This window comes from Electrophorus electricus, chromosome 3 (assembly GCF_041902795.1).
Source record: "Electrophorus electricus isolate QZ-2024a chromosome 3, ASM4190279v1, whole genome shotgun sequence".
Lineage (NCBI taxonomy): Eukaryota > Metazoa > Chordata > Actinopteri > Gymnotiformes > Gymnotidae > Electrophorus > Electrophorus electricus.
In genome coordinates this window covers 25,850,193-25,873,788 of record NC_137499.1, presented here as the reverse complement: position 1 = coordinate 25,873,788, position 23,596 = coordinate 25,850,193, and the positions used below count along the sequence as shown (strand labels likewise).

Sequence of the window (23,596 nt, the reverse complement as noted above, 5' to 3'; positions counted from 1 at the left end):
AGGCTCTGGAACGCTGCTGCTGTGTCCCTCTCTACTCCAACAGAACTCCTCCATGTGCTCTACATCACACTATAATACAGACACACAGCATCCCTTCCTTCCACATCAGCACACGAAAAACATTTAGTGATCTGACAATCCAAACATTTACTAAACAGTGACATGTTAGCTTTACATTACCCCTCCATTGCCAAATACAAATACAAAAGAGCTCATGCCGATTAAACTGTAATCATGAGATTACATCACTTTGTTACTTGACCAAGTTACTTGATGATGGATTGGGCAGTTTTCACAATGAATTAAAGTTTGCAATGTCCTGAATGAGCTGAATAAATCGACTTCAACCATGTTCTGTTAATGTATGTGTTCTCTTTCATTTATGGTTCTCTGCTGGTGTTTCAGTTTAGATGAGTTTGTGGAATCAAGTGGTTGTTATAACACACATCTGGTGGAGTTCTGCTTCACTTCTTGGTCCAGGTTGATCTACAGAGCCTCTGCCATCTGCTGTTCTTTACCTGAGAGCATTACAGTGGAAGCAGAAAACATGTTCATCATCACATGGTGGCAAAAAATCAGTGAGATCTCACACAAAGCAAACAATATCCAACATGTATCACATTGAAAAGGTGAGAAATTGATGCCACTTTACAGTGTTTGGTAAATTATCAATACTGATCATTATTACCTCTACATCATAATCCAGGTACTCTAAATGATGATGCACAGGTCAGTTTCTGAACATGAGCATGTTCCATAGTAAATATGAATCTAAATAACACTTAAGCAGTATAACATGAGAGGGAGTGCTGTTATAGTGAATAAACTGGTCAACAATGGTTTTGCAAAAAATACCTGTTTATTATGTATATGAATCCAATTATTTTTGCAATTTCTTTCTCACTGATAGTTTTTCTGTTCCAGTATACTTGTATGTCATCATGTATAGAATGGAAAAGCGGTATCAAGGCAAGTGGATCCCCTCTATGTTAGCAGACTACTGCCGAACATCAAAGAGGCACGTTCCTGAGGTCAAGTATATGGAGAAATCATACACTGTACATTTTAGACGTATCTTTTTGCATATTTTAAGTAGCCCTACTTATGAATTAGTAATATGTAGTTAATGGACACTTTAATTGCTGTCACTTACCATGGGTAATAGAATAATTCTAAAAACAAATTAAAATTCAGCATGGAAGAATAATAATGCACGCCTATTTTAGTTTGTGAATCAAAAAATATTAAACTTTTAACAGTTATAAGCAATATATTTTGATTTACTTGCATATTTGTTCATTTGTTAGGCTCGTTCAACACAACTCAACTGTTGCCAAGCAAAACATTTTCCTGCACACTAGCTGTCATGGTACGGCCCTTCCTCCCAGACGTCTGTGTGTGTGTGTGTGTGTGTGTGTGTGTGTGTGTGTGTTTGTATGGCCACACCCTCCCCGTGTATCACACCTGTTCCTTGATTTGTGTTGTTATCGTGCGTGTATTTAAGGTCTTGTTTAATCATTGGTATTTGTTGGTATTTAACCTTGCGTTAGCTTGTGTGCTACATTATCTGTTGTTTTGTGTCAGTAAACATCACTTTGTTGTACTCTGCTCATTCCTGCGTCCTCTCTAGCTTCCGATATTATAGAAACACAGACCACAGAAGGATGTCTGGAAAGACGACAAAAGGGAGAAGAAGGGGAAGAAAACGTATAACCGCTCATCCCCAGCCCTTGTGGGGAAACTCTCCATACTCTTGGGTACACTCACTACTACAACAGGGGAGAGTGCCCCTGGAGGATTTTGGGGGAGCCCTGAGTGTAGTCCAGGGTTGGACTCTGCAGAGTCCTATAGACCCTCGACGGACTACCGGATTACGACCGGTATCCAGGTTCGGACTCTGCGGAGTCCTATTATCCGTACTGGGACTACCAGGAGGGCGATGGGGATTACAGTCGGAGTGCGGAGCAGCACGACATCAGCCTCTGGTCGATCTCAGAGGTCGACAGCCTGGAAGGTCCAGCAATGGAGGTGGAGGAGGCCTTCCGTGAAGATCCCTCCTCTGTGATGACACATGGTCAGCAGATTCCGAGAGCGATGAGCCTCCGGTGCCCCAAGGCTCTGCCCAAGGCACTGGAGTCAGCAAGCTGCCCCGCGTGTCTGGCAGAGAGGTGGCGTCGTCATCATCTGAAGACACTCCCTCACCTACGGCACACAGCCCCAGAGCTCCAGTGCCTACATGCAAGCCTCAAAGAGGCAAGAAGGATGCGTTACCAGTCCCCGCCACAGAGACAGGCAAAACAGCTGCTGCACTTCCTGGGGTGTCTGCCACAAAGCTGGAAAAACCGCTGCCACCTGGATTGGCGAAGGGCGATCCCCCACAGGTTGGTCTGACTTCAACCCAGCCGACGACTGGGGGACAGGCTGGGGTTCCTGCCAGCTTCCCCAGACTTTTTCCCAACCCTTTGTGTGGTTTTGTTCATGTACCCGTCCCTGTCACACTTAATGTGCCGGTCACTTTCTCCCCCTGTGTGTCTGTGCCTGCTCCTGTCAGTGTGTCCACCCCTGTGTCTGTCGTCGTCTTGGTCCCTGTCTTCCTCCTCTCAGTCCCCCTGGCCCTGGTCCTTGTAGGGTTGCTATGTCCTCCAGCCTCGCTGTTTGGTCTGGGGGTCGTACCCGATAGGCTGGCATGCTGGGAGTTGCGGCGTTGGGGAGGGGCTCTGTCACGGTACGGCCCCTCCTTCCAGATGTCTCTGTGTGTGTGTGTGTGTGTGTTTGTGTGTTCGTTTGTATGGGCACGCCCTCCCCTTGTATCACACATGTTCTTCATTTTGTGTCATTATCGTGCATGTATTTAGGGTCCGGTCTAATCATTGGTGTTTGTTGTTGTTTAACCTTCCATTTATTGTGCAACCAGGGACATAAATGTCCCTGACTGTAACTGTGATTCTGATGAGCTAACACCAAAGTTTGTTACGATCTAAAAGAGATAAAAATCATTAATGTAATGAAAAGTGGAGTGATACATGTATAGTTCAAATACCAGTGCTGTTATACTCTATATCAACACTCATGGAAAGACTCTTATCCAATCACATTACTTGGTTCTAACTTGTATAATTTATAATATAATGCACTAAAAAACAGTAACATGATAATTTCTTAGTAGTTTGGTAATGATTGCTATAATTACATAAATGTTTTAGGCATTAATAAAAGCTACAATTTGGATTACTATATGTGTCTTTAAAACAATTCTATAAATATGCATAATTCTTAACAAACAATTGGATTAGGTTATTTATTTGGGCCTGTTATTATAAAGTGTTACAAGATGTTTTTACCTTCCACTGTGTTCTGTTTGCTGTTGATTTTGATGTAGATGTGAAAGCCTCCCAACACTGACAGCAAGGTGATGATCTCCAAAACCCACACACAGAGAAACACCATGTTCCTCATGGCTAAGAAAGAGAGAGAGAGAGAGAGAGAGAGAGAGAGAGAGAGAGAGAGAGAGAGAGAGAGAGAGAGAGATATAAATATATTAATATATAAATATATGAGAGAGAGAGAGAGAGGGAGAGAGAGTAATGAAACAATAAAACAATATGCTGTAAATACTGAACATAATATATATTCTTTACCCTGTTCATGGCTACTTTAATAGTTACCACTTTTGTCAGAATATATTTTGTGCAGCTTATCTCTCAATATCACACTGTCACTTTTGGCCCCAGCAACACTTTTGTGTCTTGTGTTTCCACCATATTTGTCAGTGAGGGTTTCACACTAGTACAGCATTTATCTAAAAACTTAAAACCATCTAGTCCACTACAATGAATAGTAGTGTATGTGCTGTGATATCTTTCAGTATTTCTGCAGGTACAGATGACAGAGAATAGAATTTAAAATAATTGGTTTAATATGGTGAAGTGGAGCTTTCTAATGTGATTAGAATGGAAACCAAGTAACTGAATAGAAACTGGATAAAGGGTGACTGTAGATTTAATTTACAAACATTCAGAGAACTCAGATAACAGGATTGAGAGAACTACCATTATCTAGCACTTTAAGGAACATGAGATCTGGGTTTAGATTTATTTGATACTATGGCATCTAGACAGAAAACTCAGAAATGAGATGTGTAAATGAGGCATGACGAGGTCAGTCTCACTGCTGTTGTGGGAGCTGCAGCTGAAGTTTCTGGAATTGCACATCAGTGGATTATCAGTAGTATTCACTCCTATGAGAAGTATTGTAAATACAAATCCTGCTATTCTGTTATTAACAGTCAGTCCAGATTTTGTAGGCACAGCAAGCATTATGGGTAAAGATAGTATTTAAAATATCCATAACAGTAACAACAACAATGAATGACAGTGATAATACAAACTAATATTTTAATCCTGAACTACACACAATACACAGAATAATTGATATAATATGGTGATGAGGAGCTTTGTCACGTGCTTTGAATGGAAACCAAGTAACTAAACAGAAGTAGGAAAAAGAGTGACTATTGGACTTAGATGTATTTGATACTATGCCATCTATATTTATTGAACAACTTACTCAGATATATATGTGGGACATAAATGCCTGAGTTGGGATTCTGAGTGGAGGTGAGGGTTTTGTCATCAGTTACTGGTAGACTTATACCAATGCTGGGTGATGTCACGTTCACCGCTGTTGTGGGATCTGCAGTTGAAGTTCCTGGAATTGCACATCAATAGAGTATTACTAGTATTCACTCCTATGAGAATTGTTGTGGTAAACACAGATCCTGCTATTCTGTTATTTACAGTCAGTCCAGTCTGGCCCCTGGACATCTACCTGTATTATCAACTCTCAACTAATACCTAAAGCACAGCTACCAACATTAGAGAATGAACTACATTTGAATTGTTTGGTCATCGAGGTGCTCAGCAGGGTTGGGTCACATTAGAACAGGGGTGCCCAACTCTGGTCCTGCAGATCTACTGCCCTGCAGAGTTTACCTCCAACCCTAATAGAACACACCTGATCCAGTTAGTCAAGCCTTTCAACATTAGAGTCAGTTGTGTTGGAATGAGACTCTGCAGTGAAGTAGATCTCCAAGATGGCAGCAGGGCACTGCTGTCGTACTCTTTTAAAGGAACAAGACATTTAACTAGACAGTGTTGTGTGATGGTTTCTTTTCAGACATGATTGATTTATGGTGAGTAACTGAGTTTCTCTTTGAAGATTATGAGTAGTAACATTGTCATTGCTGCATCATTATTGTTGTTATTGCTTTTACCATGATGATATCAAAGCTTAAAGAAAGTGAGCTTTACCAGGGCACTGGTGTAACAGAATAGAACTTTGTCCATGGCTGACTTGATTCTTTACATGGCAGGTGACATTTCCATCATACTCTTTCTCCAGCAGGAGAGTCTTGGTTCCATCATCCAGTTGATGTGTGATTCTGGTTCCCCTGAGAGTCCAGCTGAAGTGGAGCTGGTCCCCCTCAGAGGAACAGGACACTGTCCTCCTCTCACTGGAGAAGCAGTTATCCTTCACTACTACTGAGGACACTGCAGCTGCAGGTTACAGAGAACAGAATTTAAAAGAATAAAGACGATGTTTTATTCTAACAGGATCCTTAAACAGAAATATCAGTTTTGCTTTACAATAACGACACTTGCATTAAGCTTTAATGACATATTCAGGAGTTCTAGTAAAATTGGAATATTATTGTATATACACTATTATATATTGTGACGAGGAGGCTGAGCAGGATGCGGGGATGAGTTTGTAGGACAAACACATATGTTTATTTAGACACGTAAACACGAGCATAGCACGCAGGCTATTGGGTTCAAACATCGACCCACACAGACTCAAACACAAGACTTATATACACGCATGCTAACACAACACAATGAGGAGCAGGTGTGAAACACAAGGAGGGCGTAGCCATACAGACGAACACACACACACACACACACACACACACACACACACACAGGGAGACGTTTGGGGGGAGGGGCCGTACCGTGACACACACACACACACACACATATGTATATATTATATGGTATCTTTTACATATGTTGTTAATTAATATGTAGACCTACATCACACAAGCCAAATGTACTAAATCTCTATAATTTTTCTTTACAGGGAATAAATGACTAAAATCATGAAGTCTTCAAATAGTATTAATATTACATTTAATATATTGCCGAAGTACCAAGTTCATGAAGCATTCATAAATAGTTCACTTGTAAGTGGATTACATATGATGTGTCAGTGTTGGTTGGTCTCTTTGATGAATGACCTGGTTTTGATTGAGGTGTAGGTGTTAGCTACATGCTTTTAACATTTAACCTATAAATGCACTTTATAATACAATTTATGCAAACATACATAAATACAGCATATGTATACATTTTTATACACATGAACTAAATATCCAGATATCACCTCTCATTTTTAAAATTTCATGAACGAGGACACTGGAAACAAAGAAAGGATCAAAAATTTACTGCACTACAAAGATACACATGCACCTAAAATACAGACAAACCAATGTGAGGAAACTTGCTTTACAAGTTCTAGCTGTGTTCTTCGAGTTAGGAATTATAAGAAATCATTTGTAAATTCAGCGGTTATGGCTGTTATCTGACATGAGATGATATAGTCCTACCTTCAATGTTCAGCTGGAGATGATATTTGCCTTTATTAGTACCACTTTCATCAAAGGTGTCTAACGTGTATCTTCCTGAGTCTCTCTTCTCTGTTCTGTTTATTATAATGGTTCTATTATCAGCTATAAACTGCCATCTTGGCTGAACTACATAGTTTGTTGTGGAGCTTTGCTTTTTAGATTTAAAAATTAAAGTGCTGTTTTTTTTAAATGTTATTTCATCCTCAGGGTCCAGCTCCAGGTGCAGTGTTTCTCCCAGAGTTCCATAACATGTAAGATTCTGATTAAATCTGCAGATAGCAGGAACCGCACCTGCAGAGCGAGAAAATCAAGAACATTTTGTCATTAACTTGATGCAACAACATCTGATCTGCTCTAAACAACTTTAATCTACTTTAATGATTGAGTATCAATTTAAATTAAATGTATCTAATTTGACCACATACAATCAAATGTAAAATAAATTCTCTTTTACTATTAAAAGGAACGATCTGGGGCTCCTGAGCAGTGCACCAGAAAAACATTTTCCTCAATCTGCGTGGATTTGCTTGCTCAAGCCCTGATGTCACAGCCATCTGTGGGCAGGAGTCCAGGGAGGCAGAACTGACACCTGCTCTCTGGTTGGGTGGGACAGCTTTACTCTGTCAATCACAGCAACACTAGCCATGGATGCTTGAGTGCAGATGATAAGAACAGTTGCACTTTCCTCTGAATGCTTTCAGCTGCCCTGTGTTGGACAATTGGCAGCAGCTTGTAAAGACGTGGTGATCCACATGTCTCGGAGTCTAACAAGCAACCTGAGTTATATACAGTTTTGAACAGTTACCACTCACTTCACCTCCAACATGTAATGATTTGTTAATGCTTTTTGTATAAACTTCTTATATTTTTTGTATAAATATGTATTTTGGAGTAAATTATTATCCAACATAAAATTGGCTCATGAAGTATTCATTTTGCATTTGCTCACATGCATTCAGCAAAAGATATTTGAGATTTAATTAAACACTGACTTCTGTACCTGGATCCTGGATTTTGTGATTGAGAGTCTCCATGAGTTCAGATTGACAACAACATATCCAGCACCACCACCCTGAGCACCGTCATCCCCCACAGCTGTGTGTTCAGTCTGCTGCTGTTCACACTGAGGACGCATGACTGTACTGCCCAGTACAGCTCAAACTGTATCAGTAAAGTTACTGATGACACAAGAGCCATGGACCTCAACAAAAACAATAATGAATGACTGTATGGAGCAGAGGAGGATTGCCTAGTTTACTAAAAGAACCAAAGACATGACTACAGTTACATGCTCTGACTCCAGTGTAATGTGATGTGGTACCAAATCGTACAGCAGGTCATGGTCACCATAGTGCTGGGTGTCCAAGTGGTGGTCAGTAAACAATGTGGGAGTGATTGATAATTGGTCCACCTTTGAGGGCAAGCCTGGTCTTTTGAGTCAGGACAGTATCCACTCCACAAATGTGCTGCTCTCATTTACTGTAGCATAGAATGCAGTCTGGCAGACAGTCGTAGGATAGATAGTCACTGACAAATTCCTTGTCTGAACATAATTGATTTATCGACAAATAAGAAATATTTTCAGTCATTTTCACTAATTACAATTTATTGGCCACCAGCACCTTATTCTGAGTTCTTATAAGAGTTTATTCACTTCCTACAGTATTTAGTAATGGGTACTCTATGGAAACAGTAATAGTCGTAGGGGTCTATTCACTACAGTAATTGCATGGTAACCTTAATTTTGGCTTTGGCGTCAACATAGATAACATAGTTATTCTCCCTCAGACTACAGTTGCCTCCAGCCAAGACCTTAGTCTTAACAAATGTTTATCTTCTTGCTATAGTTTCAAATGTATCACAACGTCCTTCATAGCAAGTCATTTTCTAGAAACTCCTCCAGATTGACCTGATTTTAGCTCTTGGACTAATTCCAACGAGTTAGACAATATGATGGAGCACTTTGATGGAGATGCTTTGTGTCAAACAACTTTAAAGGAGCAATAAGTAATTTTTCCAACAACTGTTCTTCACATTATTAAGTATCCATTATACTGACACCTGTTAACTTGGATTGTTCAGAGATTCTGTACTAATTGTATTTTAAAAATGACCATCTACATGTGAGAGGCCTGCTCTGTGGAGCAGAAATTTGTTCATTTGAAGACAACAAAGCAATTTGATTCTTTATCTCATGTGAGCTGCAAGAATGTGAGCTGAACAAGAAGTTCTAATTACTTTTCTATATACGTTTTGCTATTTTTGGTGGTAAAAATGATTTATTGCTCTTTAGTGGTACTACTAAAAAGTAAGAAAAAATAGAAACAATTTGTCCCTTGGTACAATTATGATATACACATGCTAAAACAACATATCAGCGAGGTAGAATGTCAAGAGTGTCTGACTAAGGTATGAAACCTCCACTCTGTTTGGAAGGATAGTTATACAGTACAAAAGGATGCTTTCTACAGTGTATCCAATATCCTTTCTTTTTGATTGAAAACAGCAAGAATAATGTATTACTACCGCAGTTTACAGACTTTTAGTGCAATATTTAAACTAAGAAGCAGTTACCAACAGAATAACACATACCAGCAACACACAGCAGTATTGATTTCATGAAAGCTTTCCATGATAAAATTTAAATTATTGAACAAAAAAATAAAACAGCTTGACTAACACGAGGATTTAGCTAACTTACTATATGAATTTAGTTACTGAGCCCACTAGTTCAGCACAGAGGCTGGAACTTCTCCACTGCTTCAGCAGATGGAGGTGGTTAATTTGATTTCTTTAGTTTGTCATTGTGAGTCAGGAGCAAGGTGTGATTGATGATCTCAGAAGTATTTATTTTGCAAAAAACGGTGCAAGTCTTTAAGAGTGCAGACAGCAGGTTTAGCTTCATCTCTGTCTGGTGGCTACAGACAATCAGTGCCAAGCAATGAACCCTGTGGGAATTACATAGAGTGTCAGTAAATGAGGGATAGATGTAGGTGATAATTCAATAAATGAGTGATTGGCACTGGAGAAATGAATGAATGTTGTGGTCTGTGTGGTCTGCCAGGGCAGATTAGGTGACACCTACGATGTTACTTAAGGAAATATTTGTCTGTCATTTCTTAAGGTTTATAAGCCATCTAGTGTTAAGCCGAGGAGGATGGGTTCCCTTTTCAGCCTTGGTTCCTCAAGGTTTCTTCCTCTTGCTTTCAGGGACTGTCACACATATTATAAAAAGTACTTTATAAATACATTTGAACTGAATTGGCTGTTGAATTCAGGAAGGCCTGTGGTGATCACTCCTGCACTCCTCAGCATGTTCTACAGAACTTCCCATGAGAGTCTGACCAGCTGTCTCCTGGCCTGATATGGGAACTGCAGTGTCTCAGACCACACGACCTGCAGCAGATAGTGATTGTACTGTAGTGTGTACAGTAGGCTTTGAAGGTTAAAATGGACTTCAGCGTGCAACTTATCTGTGCTTCAAAGAACTGATGAAATAAGATATTAAAAACAAATCTTTCAGAGTGCCTGGACCAGACTGTCTGGTATGGGAGATGCACCCTTAAATTGCAGTGGATAATGAAAACTGAGATCATGATCAGAGCCTCCCATGCCAGACTCCCATCACAAATACTACATCAGTAAAGCTGTCAGCACTCTCAGTGGACCCACTGCCCACATAAAGATGACCAGTTTATCATCTTACTACATCACAGAACATTTGTAGTTCATTTGCTGATGTCTGCACACCTACAGATTTTTGCTTCACTCTATTATGTTTCCTGTGAACTCAATTTGTATTTATGATATTGGGCTTTGGGTTCAGTTGACAATGCAAGTTTACTGGTCTGTTATTTAGTCAGCTATGCTGAATACTCTTGCACTGTGTGTAGTCCTTGTGTAGAGTGGTGCTCCTACATAGTCGTATAAGTGCTGTATTGTCCTGTGAACACAATCTCTGTCCTGTATGTTGGACTGAGGCCCTGAAGGAATGTTATTTTGTTTAATTAAATACTCTTATAGGGATGGGATGCCAGTAAAGTTCTTCTTGACTCTTGATGATTAGCGTCAACACAACTGTACGTGGGTGAGTTGGAGAAACCGTGGTGACCTGACCGCTCTAATACAATATATTTGCTGTTTTCTGTAATGAAATAGCATAGGCAGAGTGATGGTCACTGCTGTCCAAAGTACCTTGTCGGCAAAATATTCTTTTACTTCTTTGGAAGGGCATTTTTGGAGTTAAACGATACTGTCATTTGCAATGAAAGGGAAGTAAAATGCATGCAAGGCTTTACATATAAAGCACCCAAAACTGACCATATGAACTCATCTCGAGAATGCACTATTCCAGACACAACAGAGCAATTTATAGAGCGACAGTATAAAGCATAAAATGCAAAGTTACTCTGAGAATGAATAACTATAATTTGTTATATTTAATAGAAATTATGTTTTGGCTAAATAGAATATCTGAATCAAACATTATTAGAAGATAATGACTTGTGTATCACAAATTGTAATATTTTGATATTTTGAAATGCTTCATGTTGAATTCTTTCAATGATTAAATACTCTGTAAAAATCTTACTGTTACATGATCAGCATAAAGTTCATATCAAGATATGCCATAAGTCAGTCATATATGTACGTCTGCACATGTCCAGTCCATCTCTCACAAGAACAGCAGGCAAATCTTTGTCACGCAGCCGCCCTCAGTCCATGACTGCACCTCCCGTCTTCCCCTGCACAACCTCACCAGATCCTCATCACCAGATTACTAGTGTCACCTGTGTCTTATCTTTGCTACGCTTTATATTCTCTCCAGTTCCGTTTATTCCCTGCGAAGTATTATTGCTGTTCTATAGCGTGTACTGGACAATTCCCTGGTGTATATATCTGGCTATTACCCTTGTCTGTTTCGCGTTTGCTATTGTTGATTATTGCGCTATAAATAAAAGTAGCCTATCTGCAAGCTTCCTTTTGAGTTTCCACAGCCTCCAAACATAAGTAATACGTTTACATTTTGAAAAACAATCTTATGAAATTGCAATGCTGTTAAAGACAAATTGTAAGGCTTTGCAGCTGAATTGTCATTTCTTTTAGAAAAACCCATAAAACACCAAGTTTATCTAAATACATGAGTGGCACAGAAGTATAAAAAGTGAATTTTCGAAAATATACATTTTTCACTTTTGTGAATTCCTATATTGCACCCTCATTTTTAAGAATGTCATTCCAAAAAGCATAAAATGAGTTAAAATAAAATGAGTGCTACTTGCCCATGGCAGCTCCTGTGAACATCACCAGGACTCCAAAGATCCCTTGCATTTTCACACAGTAGTAAAAATACTTCATCCCAAGAGAGTGATTATCTCTCTGAAGCTTCTGCTTGAGAACTTTGCAGTCAGTCACGACTCCGGTTATACACTTACTCACAACTTCACTCTGATGAGGAAACAAGGCAGGCCAATGAGAGAATGGAACTGGTTAATTTTTGACATGGCTAATAATGCTTTTTGCGTGAAAAAGAGGAAGTAAGAGCTCACTTCCTGTTTTCTTACCAGATAAAATGGACAGAATCCTATGTTTAAATTATAGTATTTAAGTAGTAAAAGTATTTAAATTGTTAAACAAATTCTCTACTTCCAGTCTTTCCACAGACTGTTTAGCAATCTATTACAAGTGGACAATGTTAAACTGTTGTCAGTTATAATGATATTATAATAATACTCCCTTTTTGACATTACAGGTCCTTTAACTTACAGACCTTTTGACTTGACAGGTCCTTTAGTAGTTTAATGTGGCTTCTTTGTATCTACAGCTACAGTTGACAAAGTATAACCTTACAAGTTACGTTTCATAGTTGTACTTACTTCCTGGTCGTACTTACATTTTATATGCAGTTGTTTAAGAGTAAATGTGAATCTAAACACACATTAAAAAGTCTTTGATGAGAAAAATGTATATTTGGTTTATCGTCAGAATCATGTTGGTGATAAATCAGCCAACTCATGGTCAGAATAATAAAACAATCTGTAAATTTTTGGACAGTGACATTACTGGATGTTTTGTTTTGGCCCTGAACTCTAGTATACTGGTTAATGTTCAGAGTGTAGAATATCATCATCAGTTTGTCACGGCACGGCCCCCTCTCCTAAACTCCTCCCCCTCTGTGTGTGTGTGTGTGTGTGTGTGTGTGTGTGTGTCTTCATCGTCACGCCCCTGTTGTGTTGATTGTCCATGTCACACCTGTTTGTAGCTATGTTCCTTGTTTACACATAAATCTCTATTGTACATTAATCCCTATTGTTCTGTTGTGTGGTGTCCCTGTTTAACCCAGTGTGTATCTTGTATCGAATGTGAACACACATATCACTTAATGTATACGGTCATTGTGTTGTTAATGTTTGGTGAGTCTTACATTATTCATCGTGTAGATTACTTTCGGTTTGTGTTTATTGCGTCAAATAAAGAACAGTTTATTGTTGGAGACTTGTCTTGGCATCCCAATCTCATGACACGATTGTTACAGAAACACCGATCGCCAAGGGATGCAACAAGAAGCCTATTCTGCCCGAGATCTGCTAGCGGGAGAAAGTACTTGCCGTTACTTCCCGAGGATATCCAGTAAACGCGTGAGGACAAGAGAAGAGCGGCTCACGTTTGCCGATATGATGGACGCATTCCTCAGGAGTAACACGGCTAGTATTGGAGATGAAAGGTTTATATAACTTACCCAGGACTTACTCCTCCAAGAAGGGGAGGCAGGTGAGGCTCCATTAAGAGCCCCCTCTACAGTCTCAGGGAATCCTACTAGCACCTTCCTCGATAGCTCTAAAAGGGAGGGTATCTACTCCCCTACTCCTTCTAAGGGGAGGAAAAAGAGGAGAAAGAAGAGAGACTGTGCTCCCCCAGCCTCCTCTTATACAGCAGAGCCTTTGAGCCGGGAGGAGCCGCCATTCTGCTGCTCAGAAATGGAGCCGGCACTTCTTATCAGTTTGCTCTGTCGTTACTTAGAGGAGGGTCGTCCTGAGGGGTTAGTTGAGGATCTAAGGGATTCAGGGTCAGACACAATGGTGGTCGACCAGTCCTCCGTGAACCAGGATGTTGAGAGCTATAATGAGGGGCAGGAGTTCTACTACGACTTGCACTCGGAGGCAGGATCCAAGCATACCCTCTCTTCTCACCACAGCATGGAGCAGCTTCCCCTGGAGGCTCTCTCAGAGGTGGAGTCAGAGCATTCAGTGGACTCCTCCATGGAGGTGGAAGCCTAACCTGTGCCCAAGCCTATGAAAGGCGCACACCAATCAAAAGCCCATGCGCTCCCTTCTATGGCCTCTAGGAATGTTCAAGTTCAAGTTCAAGTTGAAGTTGATGTTCAAGTTCATATAATATATATATATATATATATATATATATATATATATATATATATATATATATATATATATATATATATATATATATATATATATATATATATATATATATATATAACAATGTACAGGTGAATGTACAGGTGTCATCTGGCATGCTCCTCCCCAGAGTCTACGTATCCCCTCACAAGTCCTCCAAGCCAGTGAGAGTCTCCATGGCACCCGAAAGGTGGCAGGGGTGCCTTTGTCGCAAACAACTCCGCCTCAGCCAGCAATGGGTGTGTTGGCCAGTACTCCCTTCTGGCTGGCTGTGGGACTTCCACCTGCTCTTCCCCTGGGAAATATAAGTCACGTTCCTGTTACTGTCACTTTGCCTGTCGTTGTCTTGGTCTCTGTGGTTCTCCCCTCTGTCCTGTCTGCACAAGCTCGTGTCGGGTTGTTCGGTCCTCTGACCTCGCTCTTGGTGTAGGTCTGGGGGCCGTGGCCAGTGCACCGGGAGTGGTGCCGTTGGAGGGGGATTCTGTCATGGCAGACTACTAGACTCCTCCCCATTTGTGTGTGTGTCTGTCCATCGTCATGCCCCTGCTGTGTTGCTGTTTGTAGTTATATTCCTTGTTAACACATGTACTTAAATCCCTATTGTTCTGTTGCCGGTGTTTAACCCAATGTGTATCTTGTTTCGAATGTGAACACACATATCGCTTATGTCACAGTAGACCAGTCCCCTACAGGGAGGGACATGCTCCCTCTAGACCAGAATCGTACCACTGGCCTTCGCTGCTCGCAATCACCTGCCTTCTGACAGGAGATACCTGCTGCTCATTAACATTTTTCGCTATTTATACTACTACAGGTTCGGAAGGACAGTACTGCGCCTTAGTGGACAGAACCACAATCATCTGTTGGTGTAACGTTGCTCTGATCTTGGAGACTACCTAGACTTGTTATCAATGCAGATGGTGGCTCTGGATCAGCAAAGGCAGGGGATCGGTGAGGTTCACTCTATGGTGCAGACGCTCGGCCAGTACGTCCATGGCCTGTTCGTAAGTATAGAGCTAAGATCGACCTCCCCTGTTAATCCGCCGGTGCCAGAAAGGTTTGATCACCTCCCCGGAGGCATACAGAAGAGATCCAGAGACCTGTGAGGGATTTATTGTTCAGTGTGAGCTATTCTTCAGTTACCAGCCGCAACTGTCCGACCATGCTAAGGTGTCGTATGTTGTCTCGAGGCTTACGGGTAAGGCAGGCGTATGCGGTGCGGCTCTGGTCACAAACAGTTCTCTGCTCATGAACGATTATGCCGGTTTTGTTAGAGAACTGCGAAGGGTATTCCACCATCCCCGCCAGGGAAGGGCAAGCGTTCTTGCGCCTAAGGCAGGGATTGAGATCTGCAGCCAACTACGCCATGTAGTTCTGGACCCTGGCTGCGGGAACACATTGGAACAATCCCACGCAGATTGACGCATTTGTGAATAGGTTGTAGGCTGAATTACAGAACACGTGGAACACGCTGAATGAGGTGGTTCGTCTCACTGTAACCTATGACCGCCTCCTGCAGGAAAGGCGTCGGTGGGTACAATGGAACTCCCCGCAATGAGATGGGACCGGAACCGCCAGACAGACCGACACTCCTGAGGAGCCCCTGCAGCTGGATGCAGCCGGTGTGCAGCAGAGAAGAGAACAAAGAGGCAGCAGTATGGTGAGTCCGTCTCGTTCCATGTTTAAAGTGTTGGTCAAGGTGTTGTACAAAAGCCGTGTGCTTTCAGCCTCTGCTCTAGTAGATTCATGAGCTGTGGGAAACATCATGGATTGGGGCTTCACAAAGAGGCTAGGTATCAAGGCCATCGCCCTGCCCTCTTCGCTAAGCGCACAGACCCTGGATGGGGGTCCAGTAGGCCCAGGCTATATCACCCATGCCACTCGATATTCCAGGCCTACATTAATGAGGTTCTGAGGGAGTTCTTGCAAAGATCCGTCATCTATATCGACGACATTTTGATCTATTCCCCCTCCTGGAACCAACATGTGCATGATGTGTGGGCCATGCTCCAGACCTTATTGCAGAACTGTCTGTAGTGCAAAGCTGAAAAATATGAATTCCACTGCAAGGAAGTTGACTTCCTGGGGTACACTATTCAGGAGGGACGTGTGAGTATGCAACCAGGCAAGGTGGAGTCAGTGAGGGCTTGGCCAAACCACTTACACGCAAGATGTTGCCGCGCTTTCTTGGCTTTGCCAACTTTTACAGGAGATTTATCAAATCCTTCATTTCACTGGCGAGGCCCCTCACAGACCAACTCCGGGGACCTTAGACTTGTCGTAGATACTTTAAAGATTATGGCTAATAAAGAACATGTTAGTTCAACTTCGCCTCTCGCTTCCTCTATATCGCCCACGTCACAGCTTTATGTATACATTCATTGGGTTAAAGCTTGATGAGTCTTACGTGATTCCTCGTGCTGAATACTTTCAGTTTGTGTTTATTGCATCAAATAAAGACCAGTTTAGCGGTGGAGACTTGCCTTGGCATCCCTCTCTCACGACATGATCATTGCACAGTTCTATTTAAACCTATAAAGTCTGAACCATATATGAACAATAGACTCTCTTATATTTGATAGCCCCATTTCAAGTTCTTTACATTTTTTTTTTGGAACACAGTACTAGTTTCTGCACTATTGGTAACACTTTGTTTTGCGAGCGATATGTGACAATAATAGTTAAACATAGTTGTCTGTACAGTACTAAACAACTATGTAGTTGGAATATTATTTGTTTCCAAGTATACGAGTTTTATTCCAGTTTTGCCTACATTTCCTCGGCCCTGACACTTCACTACCACACCTGCACCTAATTTCAGAATTGTCAGGGCTGTATATATACACCACTGTGTTGTGCACTTCTGAGCCGTATGTTCTGGTCCATATTTGGTTTGCTGATCATGGATTTGTTTGTGGCTTTTCTGCATGCTTATGTTTATGACCCATCTGCCTGTTTGGTTTAGTCCAAAATAAAATGTTTGTTCCTTGGAAAAACATAGTGCCATAAACGTGATCTTAATGATACACTTGAGTCTTTGGTGCAAAAGCATTAAAAATAGTATTTTTAATTTTTTTGTAATACAAGAAGAATGCAATCTGGATTAGGATTTCACTGGAATAAACATTGTTGGTGCTCAAATTAATGACTGTATACCATTCAACACACAACAGCAAATTAGGTGTCCTCTGGCTCCTGTCACCATCCAGGGTGAGAACACTGAGGTGGTGACAGGAGCTGGAGGGAACCTAATTTGCCTACAAGTACCTGCATGTCTATCAGGGTGACAAGTTGGGATGGGATGGGCATGTGGACAATCTGTACAAGAAGGGCAGAGCCACTTCCTGAGGAGGCTGAGGTCCTTTGGTGTAAGGCTGTTGTGTCAATTGTCTTCTTTTCTGCTGTTGTGTTCTGGGGCAGCAGTATTACAGCAAAGGACACTAACAGACTGAATAAGGTCATCAGAAAGTCCTGCTCAGTCCTGGGGGCTAAACTGGATATAGTGGAGACGGTGGGGCAGAGGAGGATGCTGGGAAAGGTGTCATTGATGATGAATAACCGCTAAACACTGCAGGGACAGTGATCGTAAAGAACCTTCTCACCCACTACACAAAACACTACAGGGTCAGAGGCGTAAACTGAGTGACAGACTCCAGCCTCACTGCAGGAAGCAATGCTTTCACAGGTCATTTCTTGCTGCAGTCATCAAACTGGATTACTCTGCACTCTAAGTAATTTATTTCTCAGTAACTACTGTGCATCTATGCATCATCTGCACTACACATTATTACTGCTTATTCTTCATTGGTCTTTTGTACATTAATGTAGTTTACAGAAAGACAGTGTATTTTACTGTAGAACAATACTGTAATAATAACTGAAGCAGCAACCGTGGCCTTATTGTAATAGTAGCTCATGGTTGCAATACATACATATGGCTTTATCACCTATACTGTACATATGGCTGTAACACCTAGACAGTAATTTTTGCAGTTTAGAAAAGCAATACTTGTGTGTATATACATGCATGCATACAAGTCATGTAGATGCAGTTATATTGTGTAGTACTTTTGAACAATTTTTGTATTAGTGTTTTTATGCCCACCTTCCCATTGTGTACTGTATGTTTGTCATGCATATTAATAACTCTGAATTAGAGGTATTAATAACATAAAACATAAGTGAGTATAGAAACTTTGTGTACAGGGCAGCGGCCTCTGCAGGCTTCAGCAGAACTCAATGTAAGATGTTATTGCTGAATTACTCATATCAAATATTGCTTATAATATTCATAACTCTGTTCATGGCTATTTCAGTAGTAACGACTTTTTACAGAATACATTTTTGAGAACCCAACTCTCATACTATAACTTTTGGCCCAAGCAACACTATGATACATTTTTAATCCTGTTAATGAGTCATTATTTCTCAGCAGTGGTCACGACATGTAACCACATCCTTATAATCCTGTAGTCTACTAGCACTAGTTAAAACAGCATCATTGCTGTATATGTGCAGGAAAGTTTGTTGATATTTCTGCAGGTACAGATTACAGAGAGTAGAATTTAAAAGAAATAAAGGTGCTCCGTTCCAACAGGGTTCTTATACAGTAATATCAGTATTGCGATGCGAGGAGGCTAAGCAGGATGCGGGGACAAGTCGTGAGAGACAGAACAATGTTCATTGAGACACAAGACAAAGACCACGTAGCACACCGGCTAGTGGTAGATCAAACACCGACCAGGCAGCAACGTTACCACAAGACCTCATATACACGTGCCGTAATGACAGAACTAGGAACAGGTGCAATGCACAGGGGGCGTGGCCATACACACAAACACACACGCACACAGAGGGAGGCGTCTCGGAAGAGAGGCCTATACCGTGACAAGTAATGCTTTACAACAACTATAGTCAACTGCATTGTCATTACTTCTCACCAAAGATGTATGGATAATTGTTACATTTAATACTAAACATCAGCAGACAAACAATGTATAAACTATACAATCTCTACATTCAATTAAATCACAATTAAATTAAAATTAAACACTCACAAAGCACATATCCAGTCAGTACTAGACAGTAGACAAATGGTAGGCAGTGGGTAACGGTGTGGGTGGATTGCTATTTAATAATGTGTTATATATGTATTACACAGTGCATGTTGATGGTTGGTAATATAGCATAACAGTTTAATCAAACACTATCAGGCAAGCAGACTATGTGTGCAGAAAAAAAATGAGTGAAATGAACTTGTGCCATTCCAAAGTCACAAACATCTCATGGAGATTGATCCTCTGTCATGGAACATGGAACTCCTAGAGGTAAGACCCCCACTAATTAGCCCTAAGACTAATGACTAATTATTACAACACTAATTAACTCTCAAAGTGTAACATACACCATCCCATATTTAGGTCTCCAATGGAATGTGTTGACCTGTTGAAGCATGAGAACCACAACACTGAGAAATTTAAACCCTCCCTACACACTGGGTACACCAGGTTTTAGTTATCCAGTGTGTTCCACAAAGTGACAACCAAAGCCAGGGCATTTATTCAAGTCCTTATTATGAATCCTGATGTCAATGGCCTGCTCTGCAGATATTGGGTCTGTGAGCCTAAGCTCAGAACTCAGTCAGAAGTGTGTCACTGCTATAAAACAGAACACTGGTCTGGTCAGAGTGAGGGGTGGTCCAGAGCCATCTGGTTCAATTTTAACACACATGCCTCAGGAACACCTGTTCCTATAAAATATATGTATGATAAATGAATGCATTTGTCTATGCATATTTGTCTATGCATATAGATAAAGCAGATTTTTAAATGAATAAATATTAATAGGGAAAGAATTAAGAATTTAATAAAACATTTTAAACAGTCAAGCATACATTTTAAACAGAGAAAAATGAGATACAGACACTTTCTAATGTGCAGAAATTAAAAGTATCAGTGTTAGAATCTATATACTATACATAATGCATTCATCAAAAATGTTTTGATGTTCTATTGATCACTTGACAAATCATAGTGTGTATAGTGCCCTCTAGTGGGTAATGTGAACCTTCAATAGTCAAAAAGTCTTCACATTTTTTCAGATAATGAACTTTTGCTTTATCAAAGTCAGATGTGGAACACCAGATTCTGAATACATCATATGTGAAAATTTTCTGCCAGTAATTTTTTATTTTTTTTGATGTAGATCTGGTTTGTGCAAAGTTGTGTTTGCTAAAACAGATAAGGCAGAGCCCTAAATGGGCAAATAGTTGGCATCAATTAATTTCATCTTTTGCATTGATGAGACAAAAAAAAAAAAGAGAATATCACTAAAAAATCCTAGAGGATATTAAAGGGTTGAGAATAAAATAACATATTAGTCCAAACCTTAACATTCATGGCATTTTGGCAGTTGCTTTTACCCAGAGTAACTTACATGTGGAACTTTTTTATTTTTTAGACTTTTATTTCTATTTAAACTTTTTCTTTTTGTGCTGTGTGCACCATACATGCGCAGAGAATTATGGATAACTCAGGCTGAATGTAGGAGGCATTTCTAGGCTGTATTTGAAGGACCCTTCACGTTGGAACTGCCTTCTATGACATAACGGCTGATAAATGCAGCCTAGGCTCTGGAAATACAAATACAAAAGAGCTCATGCCGATTAAACTGTAATCATGAGATTACATCACTTTGTTATTTGATCAAGTTACTTGATGATGGATTGGGCAGTTTTCACAATGAATTAAAGTTTGCAATGTCCTGAATGAGCTGAATAAATCGACTTCAACCATGTTCTGTTAATGTATGTGTTCTCTTTCATTTATGGTTCTCTGCTGGTGTTTCAGTTTAGATGAGTTTGTGGAATCTAGTGGTTGTTATAACACACATCTGGTGGAGTTCTGCTTCACTTCTTGGTCCAGGTTGATCTACAGAGCCTCTGCCATCTGCTGTTCTTTACCTGAGAGCATTACAGTGGAAGCAGAAAACATGTTCATCATCACATGGTGGCAAAAAATCAGTGAGATCTCACACAAAGCAAACAATATCCAACATGTATCACATTGAAAAGGTGAGACATTGATGCCACTTTACAGTGTTTGGTAAATTATCAATACTGATCATTATTACCTCTACATCATAATCCAGGTACTCTAAATGATGATGCACAGGTCAGTTTCTGAACATGAGCATGTTCCATAGTAAATATGAATCTAAATAACACTTAAGCAGTATAACATGAGAGGGAGTGCTGTTATAGTGAATAAACTGGTCAACAATGGTTTTGCAAAAAATACCTGTTTATTATGTATATGAATCCAATTATTTTTGCAATTTCTTTCTCACTGATAGTTTTTCTGTTCCAGTATACTTGTATGTCATCATGTATAGAATGGAAAAGCGGTATCAAGGCAAGTGGATCACCTCTATGTTGGCAGACTACTGCCGAACATCAAAGAGGCACGTTCCTGAGGTCAAGTATATGGAGAAATCATACACTGTACATTTTAGACGTATCTTTTTGCATATTTTAAGTAGCCCTACTTATGAATTAGTAATATGTAGTTAATGGACACTTTAATTGCTTTCACTTACCATGGGTAATAGAAAAATTCTAAAAACAAATTAAAATTCAGCATGGAAGAATTATAATGTACACCTATTTTAGTTTGTGAATCAAAAAATATTAAACTTTTAACAGTTATAAGCAATATATTTTGATTTGCTTGCATATTTGTTCATTTGTTAGGCTCGTTCAACACAACTCAACTGTTGCCAAGCAAAACATTTTCCTGCACACTAGCTGTCATGGTACGGCACTTCCTCCCAGACGTCTGTATGTGTGTGTGTGTGTGTGTGTATGTGTGTTTGTATGGCCACACCCTCCCCATGTATTACACCTGTTCCTTGATTTGTGTTGTTATCGTGCGTGTATTTAAGGTCTTGTTTAATCATTGGTGTTTGTTGGTATTTAACCTTGCGTTAGCTTGTGTGCTACATTATCTGTTGTTTTGTGTCAGTAAACATCACTTTGTTGTAGTCTGCTCATTCCTGCGTCCTCTCTAGCTTCCGATATTATAGAAACACAGACCACAGAAGGATGTCTGGAAAGAAGACAAAAGGGAGAAGAAGGGGAAGAAAACGTATAACCGCTCCTCCCCAGCCCTTTTGGGGAAACTCTCCATACTCTTGGGTACACTCACTACTACAACAGGGGAGAGTGCCCCTGGAGGATTTTGGGGGAGCCCTGAGTGTAGTCCAGGGTTGGACTCTGCAGAGTCCTATAGACCCTCGACGGACTACCGGATTAAGACCGGTATCCAGGTTCGGACTCTGCGGAGTCCTATTATCCGTACTGGGACTACCAGGAGGGCTACGGGGATTACGGTCGGAGTGCGGAGCAGCACGACGTCAGCCTCTGGTCGATCTCAGAGGTCGACAGCCTGGAAGGTCCAGCAATGGAGGTGGAGGAGGCCTTCCATGAAGATCCCTCCTCTGTGATGACACATGGTCAGCAGATTCCGAGAGCGATGAGCCTCCGGTGCCCCAAGGCTCTGCCCAAGGCACCGGAGTCAGCAAGCTGCCCCGCGTGTCTGGCAGAGAGGTGGCGTCGTCATCATCTGAAGACACTCCCTCACCTACGGCACACAGCCCCAGAGCTCCAGTGCCTACATGCAAGCCTCAAAGAGGCAAGAAGGATGCGTTACCAGTCCCCGCCACAGAGACAGGCAAAACAGCTGGTGCACTTCCTGGGGTGTCTGCCACAAAGCTGGAAAAACCGCTGCCACCTGAATTGGCGAAGGGCGATCCCCCACAGGCTGGTCTGACTTCAACCCAGCCGACGACTGGGGGACAGGCTGGGGTTCCTGCCAGCTTCCCCAGACTTTTTCCCAACCCTTTGTGTGGTTTTGTTCATGTACCCGTCCCTGTCACACTTAATGTGCCGGTCACTTTCTCCCCCTTTGTGTCTGTGCCTGCTCCTGTCAGTGTGTCCACCCCTGTGTCTGTCGTCGTCTTGGTCCCTGTCTTCCTCCTCTCAGTCCTCCTGGCCCTGGTCCTTGTCGGGTTGCTATGTCCTCCAGCCTCGCTGTTTGGTCTGGGGGTCGTACCCGATAGGCTGGCATGCTGGGAGTTGCGGCGTTGGGGAGGGGCTCTGTCACGGTACGGCCCCTCCTTCCAGATGTCTCTGTGTGTGTGTGTGTGTGTGTGTGTTTGTGTGTTCGTTTGTATGGGCACGCCCTCCCCTTGTATCACACATGTTCTTCATTTTGTGTCATTATCGTGCATGTATTTAGGGTCCGGTCTAATCATTGGTGTTTGTCATTGTTTAACCTTCCATTTATTGTGCAACCAGGGACATAAATGTCCCTGACTGTAACTGTGATTCTGATGAGCTAACACCAAAGTTTGTTACGATCTAAAACAGATAAAAATCATTAATGTAATGAAAAGTGGAGTGATACATGTATAGTTCAAATTCCAGTGCTGTTAT

At 41.1% G+C, this 23,596-nt stretch overlaps 1 protein-coding gene across 9 annotated transcripts in view; it reads right to left on the bottom strand.

Moving 5' to 3' along the window:
• Positions 1 to 23,596, bottom strand: part of LOC145656969 (uncharacterized) — a 167,006-nt gene that overhangs the window by 46,225 nt on the left and 97,185 nt on the right. For 4 of the 9 annotated variants that reach the window (XM_081710808.1, XM_081710806.1, XM_081710809.1 and 1 more), the window contains exon 8: positions 20,545 to 21,064. The exons of 1 other annotated variant lie outside the window; for it this stretch is intronic. In XM_081710808.1, the coding sequence (XP_081566934.1) occupies positions 21,033 to 21,064 (32 nt within the window). In that variant the 3' untranslated portion in view covers positions 20,545 to 21,032. Of the gene's footprint in view, positions 1 to 20,544; positions 23,522 to 23,596 lie in introns of those variants that run through there. 4 more of the 9 variants (XM_081710807.1, XM_081710810.1, XM_081710811.1 and 1 more) reach the window with 2 other exon arrangements.